General features: G+C 56.6%; 1 protein-coding gene across 1 annotated transcript in view; it reads right to left on the minus strand.

Annotated features, from left to right (window-relative positions):
- Positions 1-23,985, minus strand: part of LOC117887019 (zinc finger protein 420-like) — a 42,056-nt gene that overhangs the window by 4,970 nt on the left and 13,101 nt on the right. Inside the window, exon 6 of the mRNA XM_034789252.1 lies at positions 8,014-8,079. Within this exon, the coding sequence (XP_034645143.1) occupies positions 8,014-8,079 (66 nt within the window). The remainder of the gene's footprint in view (positions 1-8,013; positions 8,080-23,985) is intronic.

Consider the following 23,985-nt stretch of genomic DNA (forward strand, 5'->3'; position numbering starts at 1 on the left):
TCCTCGTTCCAGCCGGGTGATCAGGTCAGGTTTGGGAATGGGAAATCCTGCGCAGAGGGTGAAATCAGCCCAGATCAGGGTGCATGGAGTATTGCAGGAGTGTGTGTCACAAAGGGCATTCTGTGAATTGAACCTGTTCCCGTGCTGTGCTGAGAGAATTTGGAATCCAAGGAGATGGGAACATAGCTGAGCCCCCTTGGGAGAGGCAGATGTCTGGGGAGGTGGGGAGAATTGTTACGCCCTCACTAGCAGTTCCCAGGATCTGTGCACTTTGGGGGCCTTGCTGATGCTCACACAGCTCTGGAGTTAAAGCCCTGCAAAGCTCAGAGCCCTCCCCATGGCTGGAGTTATTTCCAAGGAGGGAGGTGACCAGGAATTCTGTGAGCAACCGAGAAACAACACAGACAGGATAATACACAGCGTCTATCCCCTTGAAAGCTGGGGGGTGGGTGGGGATGGTTTAGCACATCCATTAGGTTTTGGCACCCTGGTCCCACTGCAGGGGGTTTGAAGATGCAAGTTTCTCTCACACGGCAGCTGTGGATTATGGAACCCATTCTCCTTCAATCTAACTGACCAGGGAAGAACCTGACCAGAGTCAGAAATGCAGTCCCAAAACTTTCTAATAACCAAGGGCACAGGAATCCCTTACCCAGTGAGGTCACAGTTTTGTAATTCTCCCGCATGACATCCCTGTAGAGGGTTCTCTGAGCGGGGTCCAGCAGAGCCCCCTGCCCCTGGGTGAAATACACAGCCACCTCCTCAAAGGTCACCGGCATCTGAAACAACAAGAGTCCCCCAGCCACAATCCCTCTAGTCAGACAGGAAAGGAAGAAGAAAAAATAAACATCTCGGAAGCTCTGGGAGGACAACGGTAGCAGAATCCCACCCCCACCCTGCTCAGAGCAACCAGGTGGCTTCAGGGGGTGGGAAGAAAATGAGAGCTCCTTGTCCCTCCCAGCAGATGGAGGAGGGCAGGGTCTACTCATTTACCATCCACCTGCTAACCCGCAGTTGATACGGGAAGCAGAGCTCTGAGCTGGGGACAGGAATCCTGACAGCTTCCCTTTGTATTTCACAGTAGCCTCTGGCTAATGGGTTCAAGCTCAAGCACTGGGACTCTGGTCAGTTTTCCCAGCCCTGCTCAACCCCCCAACGGGCCTGTTTGGAAAATCAGGCCCAGGTTGAACCTCTCCCAGTGGGTTTATCAAACCCTGTCCCCTCCCTCCCTGCCTCACGCTGTGTGTTTCCTGCCCCTCCCCTTCCACAACAACCCTCCCTTCAGCTCCCTGAAAATCCCCTACCTGATCTGGCTCCAACACAGCCATTTCCCTTCCCTCTCCCGTGGGAATACGGGCAGATCTGGACCAAAACCTGGATGTGATTCTCCAGCCTATCAGGGTGAGAGGGGAGATTGGGGAGGTTACAGAAAGGGCTTGAGTCCATTTCACACCCCAATTCCCCCCAGGCTCTCTCCCTTACTCCTGGGGGAATTATGCGCTACTGTGCATGCACAGAATTTATGTCCCACCCAGATTTCTTTGTTTCCCCGCACAAAAATTACTTCCTGATGGGGAAGCAAAGGGAAGCCACAAAAGCAGTCATGCGACCCTCCCCAGCAGTATGTTCCTGGTGCGCAGGGCAGCTGGCAGAGGGGTAAATCACTGTGGGGCGGATAGGGTGGTTCCTACCCTGCACTGGGCTCAGCTGCTAGTCCCGGCTGGGCTGCGGAAGATGGGACTTCCTATTCCCCGGCACAGCACCCAGGGCATGTCAGACACACCCGATTTCTCCCCTGGTATAGGAAGCTCTGCAAACTCACCCTCCCACCCACGCTTCCTGCACCCATTGCTCCTCAGCTGCAGGGGGATGGATGACTATACAGGGAGCTTCTCCCCCATCCGCCCAACCCCCGTGCATCCAGACCCCCTCACACCCAGACTCTTCCACGGAGCCTCACCCCCCTCTGCACCCAATGCCCCCCGACAAGCCCCACTCCTCCTGCACCTTGACCACCCCAAGGAGACACCTGCACCCGGATCCCCACCCTACTGAGCCCAACTAGATGCACCTGGATCGCAACCCCACTGAGCCCCACTCCCCAGCATCTGGATGCCCCCATTAAGCCTCCAACTCCCAGACCTCCGGGCTGAGATCTATCCCCCACCCACACTCTGACCTCACCCTGTTGAGCCCCAACCACCTTCACCTGGACCCCCCCCGCAGAGTCCCATTACCGTTCCACCCAGAACCCTGCAACAAGCCCTTGTGCATCCAGATCCCCCCTCACATGGATCACCCACTGAGCCACCCAGATTGCTCCACACAGGACCCTCTCAACCCACACCTGGATTCCCGCCACACCAAGCCCCTCCACACTGGGATCCTGCCTTGCTGAGCCTGCCTGCCCACACCTGGTGCACCTGGCACTGGGGGCAGGGCTCTGGGGTGTTTCTGGGGCAGGCCTGGTCCTTGCGCTGTGTCAGGGTTGGGTGCAGCCTCACCACTGAGTCCGTGTCCTGGAAGGGGGGAGCTGCACTGTAATCTCCCACCTCTGTGCAGCCCGTGGCCTGTGCTCCCTAATGCCCATGCTGGAGCCTCCACATTTATTTGACAAAAAAATTGCAGAATTTTAAAATACTGTGCACAAAATGTTTATTTTTTTGGTGCAGAATGCCCTCAGGAGTATCTCCCTGCAGACAGATGCTCTGGACTCTGCCATGCTGGGAAGAAACCCAGTTAGTTTATTGCCACCCAGGCCAGGCCCCTCCCAGCAGAACTGAACCCCCCGGGGCACTTTTAAACTGTCCCAGTTAGAGCATCCCTGAGCTGAATGCTAGAAAAAGAGCACAATCAAAGGAGCCGCTTTGGGGGATTCCCCCTGAGACTGTCTCCAAAGGCAGCACGTCCCCCCACCTTCCGAGCAGCCCAGTGATTCAAGAGAGACAGCGCCTGGCTTTCCTCTCTCAGCTCCTCCTCTTGTTCCCAAGAGAGTCAGTCTGTCCAGGGGAATGGACCGGGGCAGGTCTGGGAACTGGGAACCTCCCTTCCCGGTTACTGCTCCTGCTGCCCCTTCCAGTCTGGTCACTCTCTGTTTCTATCACCTTCCCTTTCTCCCCTTCCCTCTGCCTGGGAGAACTGATTCTGCCCCAGTTACATGGGCGTTTGCTCTTCAGTAGACTGATCGGTTTGAACTTGGCTGTGTGAGGGGCAACAGATCTGGGAGCCGCAGGCACAGGGAGAGCCTCCCCCTCCGGTACAAACTCACCAGCAGGTCCCAGAAAGGGGCCCTTTGTGCAGAGTCACTTTCCTGCCCGGCCCCAGCCCTGTCCCCCAGGTCTCCCCATCACCTGCAGGCTGCGGGTCAGGGGCTGGTGTCAGCAGAGCCCGAGGCTGCCCCTGGGGCTGATTCCAGCCACCAAGAAAGTTCCCACCGGGGCTGGGCAGCGAAGGGGCTTTGATGAAGGTCTCTCCCAGGCTCAGACTCTGCTGAACAAGAAACAGCGTCTCAGTCTGGACCCCCAGCTCAAAATGGAGGAGACAGGAGCTTTTGATCCGGGGAGCTGCACTCCAGGGCTGTAATAACATGAGCAGGGAGAGACACACACCCGCCTCCTCCTCTCCCTTAGCCACTAACCGGAGCCCTCTGGTGGCCCTCTGAGCCTCCGTGTCCTGCCCCTGCAGCCCCCAAGACAGGCAGGCAGAGGCTGATCCCATTGGCCCATCCGCACACTCGCCACACCTGCAGTGACTCCGGTCTGACTCCGGTGTGGCTGAGATCTGAATCCTGCCCGGAAATCAGAACAGGGCCCTGGGCAGCCCCCAACACTCAGGAGACAGATCCCAAAATCATGGGTTTGCCTTAAAATACGAGAGGGAGAGGGGTTTGTGTGTGTGTGTGTCTGTCTCTGTGTGTGAGAATTTGCCTTGTAGTTTCTGAGCCCTGAGGGGTTAGTCCCCTTGTTTGAACAGTTTCAGGAGGAAAAAAAATCCCCACTGCCTGCTGGGCAGGGCAGCCCCTCAACATCTCGTGTCCCATGGGCCGGAAGAGCTGCCTTTGTATCTCTCCCCACCCCTCTGCCTTCTCCCTGCCTCTGTCTCTCCCGTCCCCAGCCAGTCTCCCCACATCCCCTTTCCGTCGCAGTGCCCCCCACATCTTCCCTCTATTCCAGCCTCGTTCCCCTCAGCCCCATAATTCCGCCCCCCGCCCGGTTCCCCTGCATCGCCCCATCCTCCCTTCAGTGCAACCACTGTCCCCCCCCATCCCATCCTTCCCCCTGCATCCCACTTCACCCGCCTCCTGCCCCCGCATCCCGCTCCCCCCGCCTGCCCTCCTCCCCCTGCAGCCCGGGGGTGACGGGGGGGGCGGGTCTCTCTTACCTTCCCTCCGAGCGGGGCCCCCTGGGGCAGAGGCCGGAAAGGGGCCTGGCCGGGCTGTGGGCTCTGCCCTGGGAGAGGCTCCTGGGGAGCAGCGGGAAGGGCCCTGCTGGAGATTCCCCTCTCCCGGCTGCAGCCCGGGCTCCGGGCTCCCAGCACCAGCCGCCGGGGCTCGGGGATCTCGCCAAGAGCCTGGAGCCAGAGTCCCCGCAGCGGCTGCGAGTCACTTCCTGCTGCCGGGCCTGAGCCCAGCGATCGCTCCCCCCAGAGCCGCCTCCCAGCTGCTCCTGGGTCCTAGCGATAAACCAATCCCGCTGCAGCCCCCTGCCCCCTGGGGACCCCACCTCCCCGAGGCAGGGCAGCTTCTCTCAGAGCTATGTAGATCTTGCCTGGATCCCAATAGGATCAATGGGGGGACAGAAGGGAGACGTGCAGACCCCGGGGAGGGGGCAGAAGGGGGGTTTCTAGGGAGACTCGTGTTGTTCCAAAGACTCCAGGGGCGAGGGGAGCCGGGACACTTTGTGTGTGATTTGCTCTGGTAACAGACTGGCACAGGGAGCAGTTGGGCAGAGCTGGTCTCTTGTCTCCACACCACACTCGCTGGCTACCAGCCCTGCGCAGGAGCTCCCAGCTCTGCTCCCCTCCCTTGGGTCATGGAGCTATCAGAGGTTTGCCACTGGGTTCTGCTGGTTACTTGTAGGTCCAGATGAACCCACCCCTGGGCTCTATTTAAACCCCTTCATGTCTACCCCCTTCCCAGGGATCCCCTCTGCCCCTCTCCCAGCTGGCTCCCCTGTGTGGGCACTGACCGCAGCTCCCCATCGGGCACCTGGATTTCAGCAGCAAAACTCCTGTTGCTCTGAGTCAGGGACTGGTGCTCTGCCCACTCAGGATTATCCCGTTTCCCCCTCATTGTATCCTGGCTCTGCACTGCTCCCCAGAAGCATTCAGCAGGTCTGGTTCCTATGGGAGGGGGCAGAGGGGGCATGGCTCCACACTCTCGCCCACAGGCACTGCGCCCCCAGCTCCCATTGGCCACAGTTCCCGGCCAGTGGGAATGAGAAGCCAGTGCTCAGGGCAGGGGCAGTGCACAGAACCTCATGCTCCCCTGACACAGACCTGGGAGCCGGACCTGTTGGCCCCATCTGGGGCACAGCGCAGTGCCAGGACAGGTAGGGCCTAGCCTGCCTTAGCCCTGCAGCACTGCTGACTGCACTTTTAACGGCCTGGTTGGCAGAGCTGACCAGAGCCGCCAGGGTCCCTTTTCAACCGGGTGTCCTGGTCGAAAACCAGACACCTGGCAACCCTAATGGGAAATGCCAGCCAGAAGGGATTTCCACTGCAGATGAAACATTTTCCCTACCAACCCCTAAAAGAGTCGGAAAAGCTGAAGAATTGGCAGCTCTGTTCTGAGCATGGGCAGCAGGCTTAGCCTCCCCATGCGCAGCCACCACCAGACGCCTGAGCTGTGGTGGTCCTGCCTGCGCTCCGCCTCTTCCCCTCCCTACTTCGCCCCTTCCCCGAGACTCCCACCTACATGCTGCCTTGTGAGTACCTCGTCTCTTGCCCACTCCACCTCCACACCCCCGGAGGTTCCCACTGCTCCCTGTGTCCCTCCTCGGGGCGCCTTGGGCAAGCGTCTTGTGCTGGTGCACAGGCCGGCTTGGGGTCAGGCAGGTGCTGGGTTCGGTGCTCCTCCAGCCATGATGGAGAGGGGGGGATGGCTCAGGGCTCTGGTGGGTGAAGGGGGCTGGAAGGGGCAGGGCCTCAGGCAGAAGAGGTGGGGCCGGGGGGCTAGCCTCCCCAAAGTGGGGGTTTTACCCACGGCCCATGGGTATGACACTAAGAGCTCCAGTGTTGACCGGAAAAGGGTGCATTGTTCTATGAGGGCAATGCCTGTCGGGCCTGACAAACTCACTACTCCTCATGCATTGCTTTCATAGTATTTATCCACCACGGGTCATGGGCAGTCTCTAATAAAGGCTCAGGTCACACTGTTCCTCAGGATCATTGCAAGAAGTGTGGGCAGATGATCTTTAAGGAATATGCTTATATACCAGAAACTGTTTTAAAGTCTGACTCCAGGAAGAGTTGGCAAACCGGTTTTGTCAGACAAAAGTATATCCCGTGATCTTTCTCCCACAGTTCATAGGTAGATGAAGCATTGTAAGGAACACAATTGAAGTCCTGTTTGCATATAGCAGTGGTTCTCAACCAGGGGCGCACGTATCACTGGGGGTACACAGAGGTCTTTCAGGGGGTACCTCAACTCATCTAGATATTTGCCTCGCTTTGCAACAGGCTAAATAAAAAGCACTAGCAAAGTCAGGACAAACTAACATTTCATACAATGACTTGTTTATACCTTTACTGGTTAAACTCAGACTGTCTGAATCGCGATATACCTGGTGTTTGATGTGTAACCTGTTGGTCTTATTGCTTTGTTGATAAACTCCTCTTCGTTTTCACTAACACAATATCTCAGTGCTGTGATGTTACATTGGCGCTGATCCTCAATTGAATCAAACAAGTTGGTATTGTCCCTTTGGAGACAGCTTACCTGGGAATTTCTGAGTGTCCAGTGGAGAGGGGCTGGACACTGCACAAGGACATGTCAGAGGAGCTGGACGACGAGGTTGCGCCTAGTGTGAACCTGCAAGGCAAAAGTAAGGACTGGCAGAGACCCGGGGAGTTTGTCTGGGGAGCTAAAAGGCTGGGAGTGACAGGGGATGGACACCCAGTTCAGCAGAAGCACGTCTCCCTCACACTGAGGCAGGTGGGTAACAAGGAGACTCACAGTCTGGGGCATCCCAAGAAAATGTCAGAGTCAAAACCTGCAGTGTGTGGAGCTCAGGAATGGCGAAATAATACCTCCAAGGGGCTTAAAACACCAACACACCTCCAATGCTGGGGATTCTACAAGCTCCCTTGGAAGCTATTCCAGAGCTCAAATACCCAGAACTCATCCTGAGTGCTGCACTGTCCAGTCTTTCCAGGAAGACTGTTTTTATTCTTGTACATAGGATTTTACTATTTTTGTAGTAATTTTCTTGTTTTTAGACGAGAACTTCAGTCAGCCAGAGAGAGCATCCGGAGGAGTTTCTCCCTCTTCCTTCTCCCCACCTGTGTCCCATCAGCTCAGTAACCAGGACTGCAGCAGGGGGGAGGGGCTAATCAGGGCTTCTCCTCCTCTGTCTGGGGTTTGCTTAGACCAGGCAGAGCCAGTGGGTCACTGAGCAGTTGATGCTCGGCTGCTGCTGGATCCTCACCGCAGCGATGGGCAGCTGGATCCTTGGGAGCCAAATGCCCCTGATGTGTGTGGGAATGAGGAAATGGGTTTGTCACCATGCCCAGCCCTAGTCAGGGCCCTGAGAGAATTTCCCTGCTGTGCGGAGGAGTCTCCGATGTGCAACATGGTGTTAGCTCCAATTGGAGCATTTTCCACACTGAGAACATCTCAGAGATTCCTTCCATGTGTGGATTTGTGGATGCCTGATACTCCAGGAGAACCAAATGAAGCTTCCTCCATGTTCAAGGTCTCTTTATCATTTAGATCACTGAAATGTGAAGTCAAATTGAATCTTCTCCTGCAGTCAAGATATTTGTAGGGTCTCTCACCCTTGTGAATTCTCTTATGTTTGGTAAGCGCTGAGCTCTTAATGAAGCACTTCCCACACTCAAGGCATTTATACGGTCTCTCCCCTTATCTCTGGTGTATAATAAGTTGTGACTGCTGAATGAAGCCTTTCCCACAGTCCAAGCATTTATGGGGTCTCTCTCCTGTGTGGGTTTTATGATGTGCATTAAGGGTTGATTTAGAACTGAAACTTTTCCCACACTCGAGGCATTTATAGGGTCTTTCTCCGGTGTGGATTCTCCTATGGTTAGTAAGTGTCCATCCCCCCAGGCATTTCCCTGTTCCAAGCACTGGTAAAAATTCCCTTCAGCTCTTCTCAAAAACCTCTCCTGCGGTTCCACTTTCCCAGGAACTTCCTGCTGCTGATTCTCCTCCTTGTTCTCACTCACTGTCCTATCACCTGCTGGGAGAGAGAGAATCCAGACAGGAGTCACTGCCTGTGCCGGGGAGAAAGGACAGAAAGGGGAATAGCAAAGAGGGAAAATACAACACAGTAACTGTTGGGGAGATGGAGACACTGGATTCTGCCTCCACATCCCTCCCAAACACTCCCAGGAAGGAAAGTCAGGGAGGAAATTCCCAACAGCTAACAGGATGAGTGGGAAGCTGTGACTGATATTTGCCTTGATAATATGACACCTGCTGACTGCAGCCCTGACCTGGGTGAGATGAGGTAGAATTGAGGGCTCTCTCTCACAGCACATTTTGGGAGTCCCAGCTTTTTCCTTCACTCACCAGATGGTTCTGTCTCAGTTTCCCTGACTCCTCACCTGTGCAGGTGCCTCTTGGGCTCTCTCTTTCTTGGCAGCCTGGAGATCTGGGACCCACGGCTCTTCCCCTCGTTCCAGCTGGGCGATCAGGTCAGGTTTGGGAATGGGGACTCCTGTGAAGAGGGGGGTAATCAGGCAAGGTGAAGGTGCATGGAGATGTGCTCTGGGGAACTTGCTGACACACACAGCTCGAGTGTTAAACTCCTGCCTCTATCCAAGGCTGCTGCACTGAGAGCCCTTCCCATGGGTGGCGCTAGTCCCAAAACAGTAGATTAATGCTGTGTGAAGGAGAAATAATACAAGCAGGGCAATACCCTGCTTCTGACCCTTTGAAAGCTGGAGAGATGGGTATGAATTAGCATGTCCATTAGGATTGTGACTCTCCTGTTCCCTTGAAATGCAAATGGAGATGAAAGCGTCTCTCAGAATGGAGCTGTGGACTATGTGGCCCTCCCCCCAGTACAACTGACCAGGGAAGAACCTGACCAGAGTCAGACACGCAGACCCCACGGCTTCTAATAGCTGAGAGCCCAGGAATCTCTTACCCAGGCAGGTCACCGTCTCATAGTTCTCCTGCATGATGTCCCCGTAGAGGGCTCTCTGAGCGGGGTCCAGGAGAGCCCCCTGCCCCTGGGTGAAATACACAGCCACCTCCTCGAAGGTCACCGGCATCTGAAACACTCCCCCCCACTCAGCACCTGCTGCCCCAGCCACAATCCCAGTGGTCACATGGGAAAGGAAGAAATAAAAATAAACATCTTAGGCCTGGTCTACACTAGGCGTTTATGTCGAAGTTAGCGCCATTACATCGAATTAACCCTGCACCCGTCCACACTGCGATGCTATTTAGTTCGACATAGAGGTCTCTTTAATTCGACTTCTGTACTCCTCCCCGACGAGGGGAGTAGTGCTAAATTCGACATGGCCATGTCGAATTAGGCTAGGTGTGGATGGAAATCGACGCTAATAGCTCCGGGAGCTATCCCACAGTGCACCACTCTGTTGACGCTCTGGACAGCAGTACGAGCTCGGATGCTCTGACCAGCCACACAGGAAAAGCCCCGGGAAAATTTGAATTTGAATTCCTTTTCCTGTCTGGCCAGTTTGAATCTCATTTCCTGTCTGGACATCGTGGCGATCACAGCAGCACTGGCAACGATGCAGAGCTCTCCAGCAGTGATGGCCGTGCAGTCTGTGAATAGAAAGAGGGCCCCAGCATGGACTGATCGGGAAGTATTGGATCTCATCGCTGTGTGGGGCGATGAGTCCGTGCTTTCTGAGCTGCGCTCCAAGAAACGGAATGCAAAGATCTATGAGAAGATCTCTAAAGACATGTCAGAGAGAGGATACAGCCGGGATGTAACGCAGTGCCGCGTGAAAATCAAGGAGCTGAGACAAGGCTACCAGAAGACCAAAGAGGCAAACGGACGCTCCGGATCCCATCCCCAGACATCCCGTTTCTATGAGGCACTGCATTCCATCCTCGGTGCGGCCGCCACCACTACCCCACCACTGACCGTGGACTCTGAGGATGGGATATTGTCCACGGCCGGTTCCTCGGACATGTTAGCGGACGGGGAAGATGAGGAAGGAGATAAGGAGGACGAGGCAGTCGGCAGCGCTCACAACGCTGATTTCCCCGACAGCCAGGATCTCTTCATCACCCTTACAGAGATCCCCTACCAACCCTCCCCAGCCGTTACCCCGGACACAGAATCTGGTGAAGGATCATCCAGTAAGTGTTGTAAACATCTAAACATTTATTTTTAACAGAACAGGAATATTAACAATTAAAAGAATGGGTTGTTCATGATTAGTTTGCCCTAGGCACTTAACGGTTCAGTCATGGGCAGTGCAAGTTTTGAAAAAAAATCTAGCAATGTCCGGTTTTCCGTGATTGTCCTGCCCAAGCCGCTCTACTGTTTAGTCCCTGCTACTGCAGCTAGAGTAAGATGCGGTCTATATGTGCAGGGATAGAGCAGTAATCCTCCCGGGACATCTCGATGAAGCTCTCCTGGAGGTAATTGGAAAGCCGTTGCATGAGGTTCCTGGGGAGAGCGGCCTTATTGGGTCCTCCGAAGTACGACACGTTGCCGCGCCACGAGACTATCAAGTACTCGGGAATCATTGCTCTGCACAGCAGGGCGGCATACGGCCCTGGTCTTTGGAGGCTTTCCCGGAGCATTCTCTCTCTCTCGCTGTCAGAGATCCTCATCAGGGTGATGTCGCCCATGGTGACCTGCTTTGAATTAGGTAGGGGAATGTTAGTGTTGGGACTGCTTGCTCGTTCCTTTACAGAACTGTAACCGCTGGTTTGCAGCCACGCGGTGGAGGCGGGAGAGGGGCTGCCGAAAGGGATCGTTCCTGGGGACAGCCGCGAGGGGGTGGGACAGGGGCAGAGTTCCCGCTTGCCGGATTGCTGGCAGCAGGTACTGACATTGCTTTAAATGTGAAATGAGGCCAGTGGTAATATAAAAGTTTTAAACTGCCACAAGTCTACGGCTTACCATGTCTGCCTGCAACAGAAATTCCGTTGTGCTGCCCCGCTTCTCAAATGTGCTGTGGAAGACCCCAGGCACTGAATGCGAAGGCCGAGAATTCGACCTTGTGCTGAGTGCGCATGTGATAGGTGCTGTGCATGGTCTTGTTCACAGAGAAAGACTATGTTCTTGGTTCACAACTACATTTATCTTTCTGAGGAATTCACTCCCTTTTTCCCATTCCCACAGCCACATCTGCGACTGTCTCACAACCTAGCCTGGCATCACACTCCCAGAGGCTAGCGAAGATTAGGCATAGGAAGAAGAGGACACGGGAGGACATGTTCTCTGAACTTATGGCCTGTTCCCAAGCCCAGGCAGCACAGCAGACCCAGTGGCGGGAGAAATTGACCCAAATGCAGCAAGCAAACATGGATCGGGAGGAGAGGTGGCGGCAGGAAGACCAGCAGGCGACTCAAACGCTGCTTGGACTACTGAGGGAGCAAACAGACACGCTCCGGCGCCTTGTGGATGTTCTGCAGGAACGGAGGCAGGAGGACAGAGCCCCGCTGCAGTCCATCTCTAACCGCCCTCCCCCGCCACCAAGTCCCATACCCACCTCACCCAAAGTGCAAAGAAGGAGAGGCGGCAGAGTCCCTGCTAACTCTCACTCCACCCCTGCAGAGAGCTCTAGTAGCAGAAGGCTCTCATTCCCCAAAACTTGAAAAGTTCTTTCCTTCCCGCCTGACACAAGCCCCCGTCCAAGTTTCACCTCCCAGTTCCATGTGTAGTTGATAATAAAAAATACGTTCATGTTAACTACTGTTTCAATCATGTTCTTTTGGAGGAGGAGGGGAAAGGGGGTTGGTAATTGGACAGGACAGTCACCTTTGGCAGGGTACATAGGCGGGGGCAGGCACAGCAGCAGGGCACATACACAGTGCAGTGATGCAGTGACTAGTTACCCTGGTTAGTCTGGGAGGTTGTTTTCATGTTATGTGGTGGGGGGTGGGTTGCTCTGTGACTTTGTGGCGGGGGAGGGCAGTTACAGATCTTAAGCGGCAGTCCTTATGCAGGATCACAGAGCCATGCAGCAGGGGATCTGTAATCGTCCTCCCCCTGCCACAAAGTCACATAGCCCCCCCATACACACAGTCCCGATCAGGAGGGGTGACAGGCTCCGTTGAAACAACCATCCCACCGCAGCGGAGCCCGTCAATCCTTGAGTTTAGAAGCTTCATTCGCGTCACTACACTACACCCGCTCCGCACCACAGTCTGCGTCCCAGTTTTAAAAAATTCCCGCGAAAACAGTATTAAAAAAAACGGTGTGCATTAACAAAGTAGAACTATTTTTATTTCGAAACGTGTGTTGGAAGGGGGTGAAGGGGGTATGTAACTGGGTAGGATAGTCAACATTAACTGGGTAAAGAAACGGGGGCAGGTTCAGCTTCTCTGTACACAAACTTAAAAGTCACAGGTTACCCTGCTCACTCAGGAACTTTGCTTTCAAAGCCTCCCGGATGCACAGCGCTTCCCGCAGGTCTCTTCTAATCGCCCGGCTGTCTGGCTGAGCGTAATCAGCAGCCAGGCTATTTTCATCAACCTCCCACCCCGCCATAAAGGTCTCCCCCTTGCTCTCACAGAGATTGTGGAGCACACAGCAAGCTGCTATAACAATGGGGATATTGGTTTCGCTGAGATCACAGCGAGTCAGTAAGCTTCTCCATCTCCCCTTGAGACGGCCAAAAGCACACTCCACCACCATTCTGCACTTGCTCAGCCGGTAGTTGAAGAGTTCTTTTTCAGTGTCCAGGGCGCCAGTATAGGGCTTCATGAGCCAGGGCATTAGCGGGTAGGCTGGGTCCCCGAGGATGACTATAGGCATCTCCACATCCCCAACAGTTATTTTGTGGTCCGGGAAGTAAATACCTTGTTGCAGCCGTCTAAACAGACCAGAGTTCCTGAAAACACGAGCGTCATGAACCTTGCCCGGCCATCCCACGTAGATGTTGGTAAAACGTCCCCTGTGGTCCACCAGTGCTTGCAGCACCATGGAAAAATAGCCCTTTCGGTTAATGTACTGGGTGGCTTGGTGGTCCGGTGCCAGAATAGGGATGTGAGTTCCATCTATGGCCCCACCGCAGTTTGGGAATCCCATCGCTGCGAAGCCATCTATGATCGCCTCCACGTTTCCCAGGGTCACTACCTTTGGCAGCAGTACATCAACGATTGCCTTGGCTACTTGCATCACAACAACCCCCACGGTAGATTTGCCCACCCCGAACTGGTTCGCGACTGACCGGTAGCTGTCTGGCGTTGCAAGCTTCCAGAGGGCTATGGCCACTCGCTTCTGTACACTCAGTGCAGCTCGCAACCGGGTGTCATTGCGCTTCAGGGCAGGGGACAGCAACTCACAAAGTTCCAGGAAAGTTCCCTTCCGCATGCGAAAGTTTCGCAGCCACTGGGATTCATCCCAGACCTGCAGCACTATGCGGTCCCACCACTCAGTGCTTGTTTCCCGTGCCCAGAATCGCCGTTCCACGGCATCAACATGACCCATTGCCATCGTGATGTCCTCGGCGCTGGGTCCCCTGCTTTCTGAGAGGTCTGTGCTACTCTCAGACTTCAGGACATCACCGCGGTGCCGTAGCCTCCTCGCCTGACTTTTCTGCATCTGCCTCAGGGAAAGGTGTATGATAAGCTGCGAGGCGTTGAGAGCGGCCACAACTGCAGCGATGGTCGCAGCGTGCTCCATGCTCGCAGTGCTGTGGCATCCGCGCTGTCAATGACTGGAAAAGTGCGCGAACTGATTTCCCGCCGGCGCTTTCAGGGAGGGAGGGCGGGAGTGATGGACGGATGACGACAGTTACCCAAAAGCACCCTCGACACATTTTGTTACCCAGAAGGCATTGCCGGCTACACCCAGAATTCCAATGGGCAGAGGGGACTGCGGGAACTGTGGGATAGCTGACCACAGTGCACTGCTTCGAATGTCGACGCTTTCACCGTTAGTGTGGACTCACAAAGTCGAATTACTGTCCTTAGTGTGGACACAGACGTTCGACTTTGCAATATCGATTCCAAAAATTCGATGCAAGTAAATTCGAACTACTCTCGTAGTGTAGACAAGGCCTTAGAAGCTCTGGGAGGCCCAGAAAAGCAGAATTCCACCCCTACCCTGCTCAGAGCAGCCAGGAGGCTTCAGGGGGTGGGGAGAAGGCAAGAGCTCCTTGTCGCCCCCAGCACACAGAGCAGGGCAGGGTCTTCCCATTTACCACACGCCTGCCAGCCACAGGCTGATATGGGAAGCAGAGCTCTGAGCCAGGTACAGGAATCCCCAGTTTCCCTTCGTATTTCACAGCAGCCTCTAGATAGGGGTTCAGACTCCTGCACTGGGAGTCTGGTCAGTTTTCCCAGCCCTGCCCAGGATTTTTTTTTTTCCTTTTTCAAAACTGGGGAATGTCCCCCTCTTCAGAAAATCAGGTCCCAGGTTGAATGTGTACCAGCAGGTTTATCACATTCTGTCCCCCACCACACACACACACACCCTGCAGCTCCCTGAAAATCCCCTACCTGAGCTGACTCCATCATAGACATTTCTCTTCCCTGTCTCCTGGAAGACGGGATCATCTGGAGCGAAATGTGGGCGTGATTCCTCAGCCTGTCGGGGCGAGAGGGGCGATGGGGGAGGTTACAGAAGGGGCTTGAGTCCATGTCACACCCCGATTACCCCCAGCCTCTTACCCTGCAGACAGACGCTCTGGACTCTGCCACGCTGGGAAAACCCTCAATCATTTTATCACAACATAGACCCGGCCCCTCCCACCAGGGATGAACCCACGGGGAGCACTTTTAAACCCTCCCAGCGACACAGTCCTGTAGCTAATGAATTTAGTTGATTGTTCATTTATTGTGTGATATTATGATTAGTTAATATGTTATGTCATATATAATCATTGTATGTTAAATACATTGTATGTTAAATAAATGTTAAACTGTAGGATTATAAAAGTATAAGTGATTTGTAGTTAGAAGGGATAGATATGCATTAGGTATCTTAGGGTATGTCTATACTACTCACCAGATTGGCGGGTAATGTTCGATGTATCGGGGATCGATTTATCGCGTCTCGTCTGGACGCGATAAGTCGATCCGCTACTCGATGCTCGTACTCCTCGACAGGAGGAGTAAGCGGAGTCGACAGGGGCGCCGCGGTAGTCAACTCGCCGCCGTGAGGACCGCCAGGTAAGTCGAACTAAGATACTCTGACTTCAGCTACGCAAGTAGCATAGCTGAAGTTGCGTATCTTAGTTTGAACCCCCCTGCCAGTGTAGCCCAGGCCTAAGTAAGTAGGAGTGAAATGCAAGGCCTACAGTCTGAGGCCTGCATGCTTTTGCCTTAGCCATATTACAGCTTGGAGCTAAGAAATGATGACATAAGTAAGTCCCCGAAGAATGACCTGATGCCACAAGATTATGGGCAAAGATGTACCAGGGGGTAATAGTGTGAAAAATTAGCCGGAAGATAAATTTTAAATCACAAAAATGCTGTAATGGCACATGTGTTTCAACATGTGTCTTAACCACAGGATGTAAGTTATGCATCAGTGCTAATGAGAACCTACCTGACCAATGGAAATTGGGGTCCCTTGTGTTTCTGGGGGACTGCAGAGCAATAAGAACAAAGGGGGCTGACACTTTCAGGATCATGCGCAGAATGTAGGTATGGTCAGAATCACATTAAAAAAAGAGGGTGCCCAGATTAGGAAAATTGAGTTTCCCATGGGAAACCCCAGCAGGAACCATCTAGGGTTACCATCCATCCGTATTTCCCCAGACATGTCCAGCTTTTGCGTCTCTAAATAGCCGTCCGGGAGGAATTGGTAACAAGGTTAAAATGTCCGGGTTTTTTTTCTCCCTCGCCTCCCTCCCTCCCTTCCATGCAGAGTGTGGCTGCTGATTGGGCGGCTAGGCCGATTGACCCACTCCCATTGGCCTCCAGCAGCCAGAGCCCTCCCCTGCTCCCCCCTCCCTCTCTCTGTAGTCCTGTGTAACACACAAACCGACCCACGTGGAGCCAGAATGGTAAGAGGAGTGGGGGGGCAGTCAGGGAGTGGGGGAGTGTTGGATGGGTCCCCAGCCTCCACCTGCCACCCCCCCTCCGCGCATCCCCCCCTCCGTGGGTCCCCCATCCCTGTCTGCCTCTCCCTTGTCTGCGTGTACTGCCAGAGCCAGCAGCAACTGCTGTCTGCTGCCCCTGGGTCCTAGTGCCCCCATCCACTAATGGGAAGACAGGCTGCCCTTACCCTGCCCTTCCACCCTAGCCCTGAGCCTCTCCAACACCCCAACCCCCCCAGCCCTCATCCCCACACACCCTAATCCTCTGCTCCATCCCTGAGCCCCCTCCTGCATCATGAACCCCTCATCCCCAGACCCACAGCCCTCACCCCTGCATCCCCTCCTATCCCCAAACTCCCTCCCAATCCCCCTCCCTCTTCCCACACACCCCCTCCTGCCCTCAAACTTCCTCCTAAAGCCTGCACCCCCTCCCTTTGCACCGCCTCTCACCCCCAAACTCCATCCCAGAGCCTGCACCCCTCACCCCCTCCTGCACACCCACCCCCTGCCCCAGCCCGAAGCCTGCACCCAGCACCCAAACTCTATCCCAGAACCTGCACCCCTCCTGCACCCTAATCCCCAGCCCAGGACCTGCACCCCAGACCTCCTCCCCCCACCCAACCCCCCTCCCAGAGCCTTAGGCAGGTGGGGTGGGGGGTTCTGGGCACCACCAAAATTTCTACAACCCTGCCACCCATGCGAGTGGATAAAGGTCAGGGCAGTCAGGGGACAGGTAGGGTCCTGGGGGGGGCAGTTAGGGTAGGGGGTTCTCAGCAGGGGACAGTCAGGGGACAAGAAGCAGGGGGGGTTGGGGTTCTGAGGGGAGCAGTCAGGGGGTGGGAAGTGGGAGGGAGTGGATGGGGCGGGGCTAGGGCGGGGCTTCCCCCCCCCCAGTGTCCTCTTTTTTGTTTGTGGAAATATGGTAACCCTAGTTGAACCATCCCTCTACTGATGATCAATCCAGGAGAGACCCAACAGATCCTAACACTATCTAGGACAGGGGTCTTAAACACGCGGCCCGGGGGGTTATTTTCTGCAGCCTGCGAGCTCCTCACGGCCCCCCCGCCCTCCCTCAGCATTTACCTAGAGTGGCTCCAGCCCGACGCACACCGGGGGCAGGGCAGGCTCCCTGCCTGCCCTGCCCCGCGCCGCTCCGGGAAGCCGACAGAACCTGGGGTAGGGGGGTTGCAGGGATGTGTGTGGCTGTTGCTTCAGGCACCACCCCCAGCAGCTCCCATTGGCTGGGAATGGGGAACTGCGGCTAATGGGAGCTGCTGGAGGCGGTGCCTGAAGCAACAACCACACACACCCCTGAGCCCCTCCTTCCCCAGATTCCGTCGGCTTCCCAGAGCGGTGCGGGGGCAGGGCGGGCAGGCAGGCAGGGAGCCTGCCCTGCCCCCGGTGCGCGTTGGGCCGGAGCCCACCCCCCCAAACCCCTCCTGCAGCTGAACCCTCTGCCGCACCCAGCACCCCTCCTGTACCCCGACCCCCTGTCCTGAACCCCCTGCTGCACCCCGCACCCCAACCCCCTGCCACGAGCCCCCTGCTGCACCCTGCACCCCTCCTGCACCCCAACCCACTGCCCTGAGCTCCCTGCTGCACCCCTCCTGCACCCGACCCCCTGCTGCATCCCGCACCCCTCCTGCATGCCAACCCACTTCCCTGAGCTCCCCGCTGCACCCCTCCTGCACCCTGACCCCCTGCCCTGAGCCCTCTGCTGCACCTCCACCGCCTGCCCTGAACCCCCTGCTGCACCCCGACCCCCTGCCCTGAGTCCTCTGCTGCACTTCGACCCCCTGCTGCACCCCTCACCCCTCCTGCACTCCACACCCCATACCCCAACTCCCTGCTCTGAACCCCCGCCACACCCCACACACACCCCTGCACCCCCTGGGGGCAGGGAGGGGGCGGAGTTGGGGTGGGGATTTCAGGGAAGGGGTTGGAATGGGGGCAGGTAAGGGGTGGGAAGAGGCAGGGCAGGGGTGGGGCCTCATGGAAGGGGTGGAGTGGGGGCGGGACCAAGGGCGGCAGCGGGGAGGTGTCAGTAAATGCGGTCCTCGGGCCAATGTACTAGTCCTCATGTGGCCCTCATGGTCATTTGAGTTTGAGACCCCTGATCTAGGAGGATGTGAGTATAACTATGTTTCTAACTCGTGCATAGGTCTTTATAGCAGTGGTATATGCTTGGGTAATCATAACTTTCACAAAACTTGTGAAACAGACTAGACCTTGTACTTGTGAATGTCTGTGTGGTCACTGCCCTTGGTCTTTACATGTTCCTAAAGACCATAAATCTGAAGCAAGTACCAGAGGTGACTTTTACTCCATTAAGCATGAAACTGTAGCCACCAGAGCCAAACCCACGGTGGTGTGATCCCACATCACTAAATTCACTTTAAATAAAATAAAAGGCTTCAGTCTCTAAGACAAATGCTAGAAAAGTGCAGAATCAAAGGAGCCACTGTGGGGGATCCCCCCTGACATTGGCCCCAAGGGCAGCACGTCCTCCCAGCAGTGCGGGGACTCAGCCAGGGTAGGAACTGGCTTTTCCTCTGTCAGCTCCTCTCCTTGTTCCAGGAGAGTCAGTCTGTCCCGGGTGATGCAGGGAATGGGTCCGGACAGGGCTGGGAGCTGGGAACCTCCCTCCTCACTTCTTGCTCCTGCTGCTCCTTTCACACTCTCCCCTCCCCTTCCTGTCTCTGTCCCTCTCACCATCCCTGGGAGAACTGGGAACTGTCCCATTCCCATGGGCGTTTGCTCTCCAGGGTGAGCCTGGCTGTGTCACTGAGGGCAGCAGCTCTGGGACCCGCAGACCCACGGGGAGCCCCTCCCCGTCTGGTACAAACTCACCAGCAGGTCCCTGAAAGGGGCCCTTTGTGCAGAGTCACTTTCCTGCCCAGCCCCAGCCCTTGCCCCCAGTCACCTGGAAGCTCAGGTTCAAGAGCTGATGTCGGCAGAACCCCGGGGGACTAGTTCCAGGACTGTCAAAAGTGCCCACTGGGCTGGGCACAGAGGGGGATTAATGAGGGTCTGTCCCTAGCACAGACCCCACTGGGGGAGTGAACAGTAGCTGCTCAGGCTGGGATCCCAGACCACAATGCAGGAGGCAGCATTAACTGACCCAGGGAGCTCAATTAACCCCACAGGGCTCACTCCCACCGCCCCCCCCCCCCACACACACAATTCTGAGGCACTGCCTGGTAACAGAACTGTAAGGGTGTCTTAAACCAGAACTGAACACACCAACTGCCACTGAACCGATCCAAACCCCAATTCCACTCCTTGTGGCTCACCGTGACTCTGGTTGGACACCGAATCCTGCTCTGAAATCAGACCAGCACCTGTTCAGTCCTGTCAATCCAGGAGTCAGACTCCCCAAGTGATGATTGTCTTTGGACACGAATATGAAATTGGGAGCTGGGTATGGGGGAGGTGTTCTGGGTGGACATTTGCCTTGTAAATTCTCAGCCCTTCAGGGGATGTCTCCTGCCTGCCCCCAATCCCTAGGGTGACCACTTTTCAAAAGGCAAAAGCGGGACACATGCAGAAGCCCCACCTGCTCCATGGCCCCACCTCCTGGCCAGGCCAGAAGCTGGAGCCGGGCTATGGCATGGTAAGAGTTGTCCAGGGAGCCTGGGCCACTGCAGGGAGCCCTGGACCCTCCACCTGCCTTGGGCAAGGGTGCCCGAGAGCAGCCACTGGCCCATGTCCCCACCCCCCCAGGGCGCACCACCCAGGGCAGGTGGAGGGTCTGGGGTTCCCCATTGCAGACTGGGTGGCCCTGATCTAGCTTCTGGCCCAGCCAATGGGGGGTGGGAGGCAGAGAGGAGGAGCAGGGGGCAGGGCATTGTGGCAAAGAAGGCTAAGGCCCATCTCAGCCCCACCCACAGGGAACAGGCTGGTGCTGCCCCAGAACCTCGGGCAGGCACAGAGCCCTGGCACGGGGAATTCGGGACAAATGGTGTCCCAAAGTCATTCAGCCCAGGACTGGGACTTGAACTCTGCATTTTGGGACTGTCCTGCCCAATTCGGGAGGAATGGTCACCCTGCCCAACCCCCACTGCTGGTTTGGCCATTTGTAGGGGAACAAATCCCCACTGGCTGCTGGGCAGCCCTCTCACCCTCCCTTACCCCATGGGGATGGGACGTGGCCATTGTATCTTTCCCCACCCCTCCGCCTTCTCCCTGCCCCTTGGCTCTCCCTTCCCCAGCCGGGTCTCCTCTTGCAGTCTCCCTCCAGCCTCCGCCCCCCACATCCCCCCCTTTCCCTCGCAGTGACCCTGACTTACATCTTCCCTCCATTCCAGCCTCATTCCCCATAGTGCCATAATTCCCACCCTGCCCCCTGATTCACTGCATGGCCCCATCCTCCCTTCCGTGCAACCCGGCCCCCTTCCCATCCTGTCCTCGACCTCATACTTCCCTGTTCCCCCCTCAGTCCCCCCTTGGCCACACACCCTGCCCCTCTTCAGCCCCCTCCCAGCTCCCCCCATGTGTCTCTGTCCCAGCCCCCAGCACGGCACCGCCCCGCACACACCAGGAGTTGGCGGCAGCTTTCCCGGGCCCAGGGCGGGAATTGCAGCCAGCTCCGCTGGGGTAGGGTGACCAGAGAGCACATGTGAAAAATCGGGACAGTGGGTGGGGGGTAATAGGAGCCTATATAAGAAAAAGACCCCAAAATCAGGACTGTCCCTATAAAATCGGGACATCTGGTCACCCTAGCTGGGAGCAGCCTGGGGCCAAACCATACGTGGTGCTCGAGCACCAGCAATATTCGGAGGCCGGGGCCCAGCTCCAGCAATATTTGGGGCCAGGTCTCCCTCCCGGCCCCACCTGCCACACACACACCCCGTGCGTCCCCCCCCTTGCTGCCCCCATGCACATCCCTGGCCCCCAAAGAGATCCATTGCCTCCCTGCAGCAACTGCTGCCGCAGGGTCCTAGTGCCCCCCCTCCATCTCGACTGCCAGGGCAGACTGTGAGCCTGCCCTTCCCCCTCAGACCCTTTCCTTTTCCGGCAGGACCCTCCAGCAGCACAGGGACCCCCCCCCCCCGCCCGCAGTCACCGCTCTTGCCCCATCCCTCATCCCCAGTGAGGCTACAGTCAGGGGCAATAGCAGCGGAGGAGGCACACGCAGCACCCCCCGGCACCCACCACAGGGGAGGCGAGGGAGATTCCTGGACCTGAGAGGGGCCCCAGGAGCACATGCAGTGACAGTGGTGGGGGTGAGTGTGCTGCCGGGGGAGCAGGAAAGGGGGGCTCCTCCCCCAGAGCTTGCTGCTGCTGACAGGGAAAGGGCTGGGGGGAGTCCTCCTCACTGTCCCCTGTCCTGGAGCAGCCTGCCTGCACCCCAAACTCATCCCCAGCCCCGCCCCACCCAGAGTCCACACCCCCAGCCAGAGCTTTCACCCCCCCACCACGCCCTCAACCCGAGCCTTGAGCCCCTCCAGCACCCCAAACACCTTATCCCCAGTCCCATCCAGAGCCCTCATCCCCCCACACCCCTACCCTCTGCTCCAGCCCTGAGCCCCCTCCAACACCACAAACCCCTCATCTCCAGCCCCAGCCAGAGCCCTCGCACCCCAACCCTCTGCCCCAGGCCTGAGCCTCTCCAACACCCCAAACTCCTCATCCCCATCCCCAGCCAGAGCCCTCACTCCCACACTCCTACTCTCGCCCTGAGCCCCTCCCACATCCCAAACCCCTCATCCCCAGCCAGAGCCCTCATCCCCCTGCACCCTAACTGTCTGCCCCAACCCTGAGCCCCCTCCTGCATCATGAACCCCTCATCCCCAGCCCCACCCCACAGCCCTCACCCCACTTCTCTGCCATAGCCCTGAGCTCCCTCCCACACCCCAAACCTCTCATCCCCAGCCCCACCCCAAACCCAGCCCCACCCCTGCACCCCCTCCCTCCACACCCCCTCCCATCCCCAAACTCCCTCCCAGAGCCAGCATCCTGTACCCCAGACCTCCTCCCCCACCCAAACTCCCTCACAGAGCCTTGGGCAGGTGGGGGGCAGAGTTTTGGGGGGACGGAGTTTGGGCAGGGGTGAGTTCTGGGCACCACCAAAACTTCTACAAACCTGCCGCCCATGCTCCAAGCGGGGCCCTGGGGAGCAGCGGGAAGGGCCCTGCTGGAGATTCCCCTCTCCCGGCTGCAGCCAGGGCTCCGGGCTCCCAGCACCAGCCGCCGGGGCTCGGGGATCTCGCCGGGAGCCTGGAGCCAGAGTCACCGCAGTGGCTGCGAGTCACTTCCTGCTGCCGGGCCTGACCGCAGCGATCCTCCCACCCTGCTCCTCCTGGTCCTAGTGATATCCTACGCACTGCGCTTCGCCTCTCTGTGTCTGGCTTCTTTGGGCTTGTCTACACTGGCCCTTTACAGCACTGCAACTTTCTCACTCAGGGGTGTGAAAAAGAACATCCCCCTGAGCGCTGCAAGTTTCAGCTCTGTAAAGCGCCAGTGTAGACAGCACACCAGCCCTGGGAGTCGGGTGACCAGATGTCCCGTTTTTATAGGGACAGTCCTATTTTGGGGGACTTTTTTTTAATCTACGCGCCTATTACCCCCTACCCCCATCCTGTTTTTTCACAGTTGCTAGCTGGGAGCCGTGCGCTGGGAGCTACGCCCCTCATGGAGGTGATTTTTTGCTGTGCCACGACTACACAAGCCACGTTCAAGCTTTAATCTTGCCAGTGTAGACAAGCCCTTACACTCACAGACTTTGCCATCATGATCACCTAGTCCAGGGGTTCTCACGACAAAATTGTTGGTGGCCTCAGAGTGGGTGGCTCTCGCTGGTAGCCACTCTGACACTTTTTCCTAAAATACTTAATTAAATTTAGGAAAAACCAATAAATATGCACAGAGGTAAGTGGGGAAATGGTCCCGCTATTGTGTGGAACTTTCCTGGCTTATACACCACCCGGGTGGAATCGCATAGCAGAAGGATCTGAGTCCTCACTCCCACTCCCTTCACCAAGAGATCTGAATGACCTCGAGGACTCCCCTTCCACTCTAGTCCCCGTAATCCGGACAAGGCTGGACCCAGGATTCCTGTGGGGCTCGACCCCCAGGACAGGGTCTAGGGTGTCCCCACTCTGGGGTGCTCTATCCGCTCTAGATGCTTCCCTGACCCTTGCATAAAGTTCAGAACAAATACAATTCATTAAGCAGCAAGTAATAAAAAAATGGGAACGGTGAAAGGAAAACACGTAACCCCGCTGTGTGGGATGAACCACAATCAGCCGTCTCTGGAATGTCAGGGACATTCACAGTCTGTTCCTCACACGTCCCAGGCCTCCCTCCCAGGCCCTGGCTGTGCTGCAGAGATGCAGCAGGTTGGACAGTTGCTCTGGCCGTGGCCAGATGCCCTTATGCTCTAGGTGTTAGGACCCTTCTTCCCAGCATCAACCCTGGTCACAGTTACGATCTGCCTCTCAGACCAGCCTGCAAGCCCCTGCCCAGGGTCCCGCCTCGCTCTCCGCAGCTGCTCACCACACCCGGCTCCGGACTGCTCCAGCTCACACAGAGGACGGGACCCTGGGTTCCTGACTCCCTCATTAGCCTGCCTGCCCTGTCAATCAAGCTGACCTGGAGTGC

This window comes from Trachemys scripta, chromosome 14 (genome assembly GCF_013100865.1).
Source record: "Trachemys scripta elegans isolate TJP31775 chromosome 14, CAS_Tse_1.0, whole genome shotgun sequence".
Lineage (NCBI taxonomy): Eukaryota > Metazoa > Chordata > Testudines > Emydidae > Trachemys > Trachemys scripta.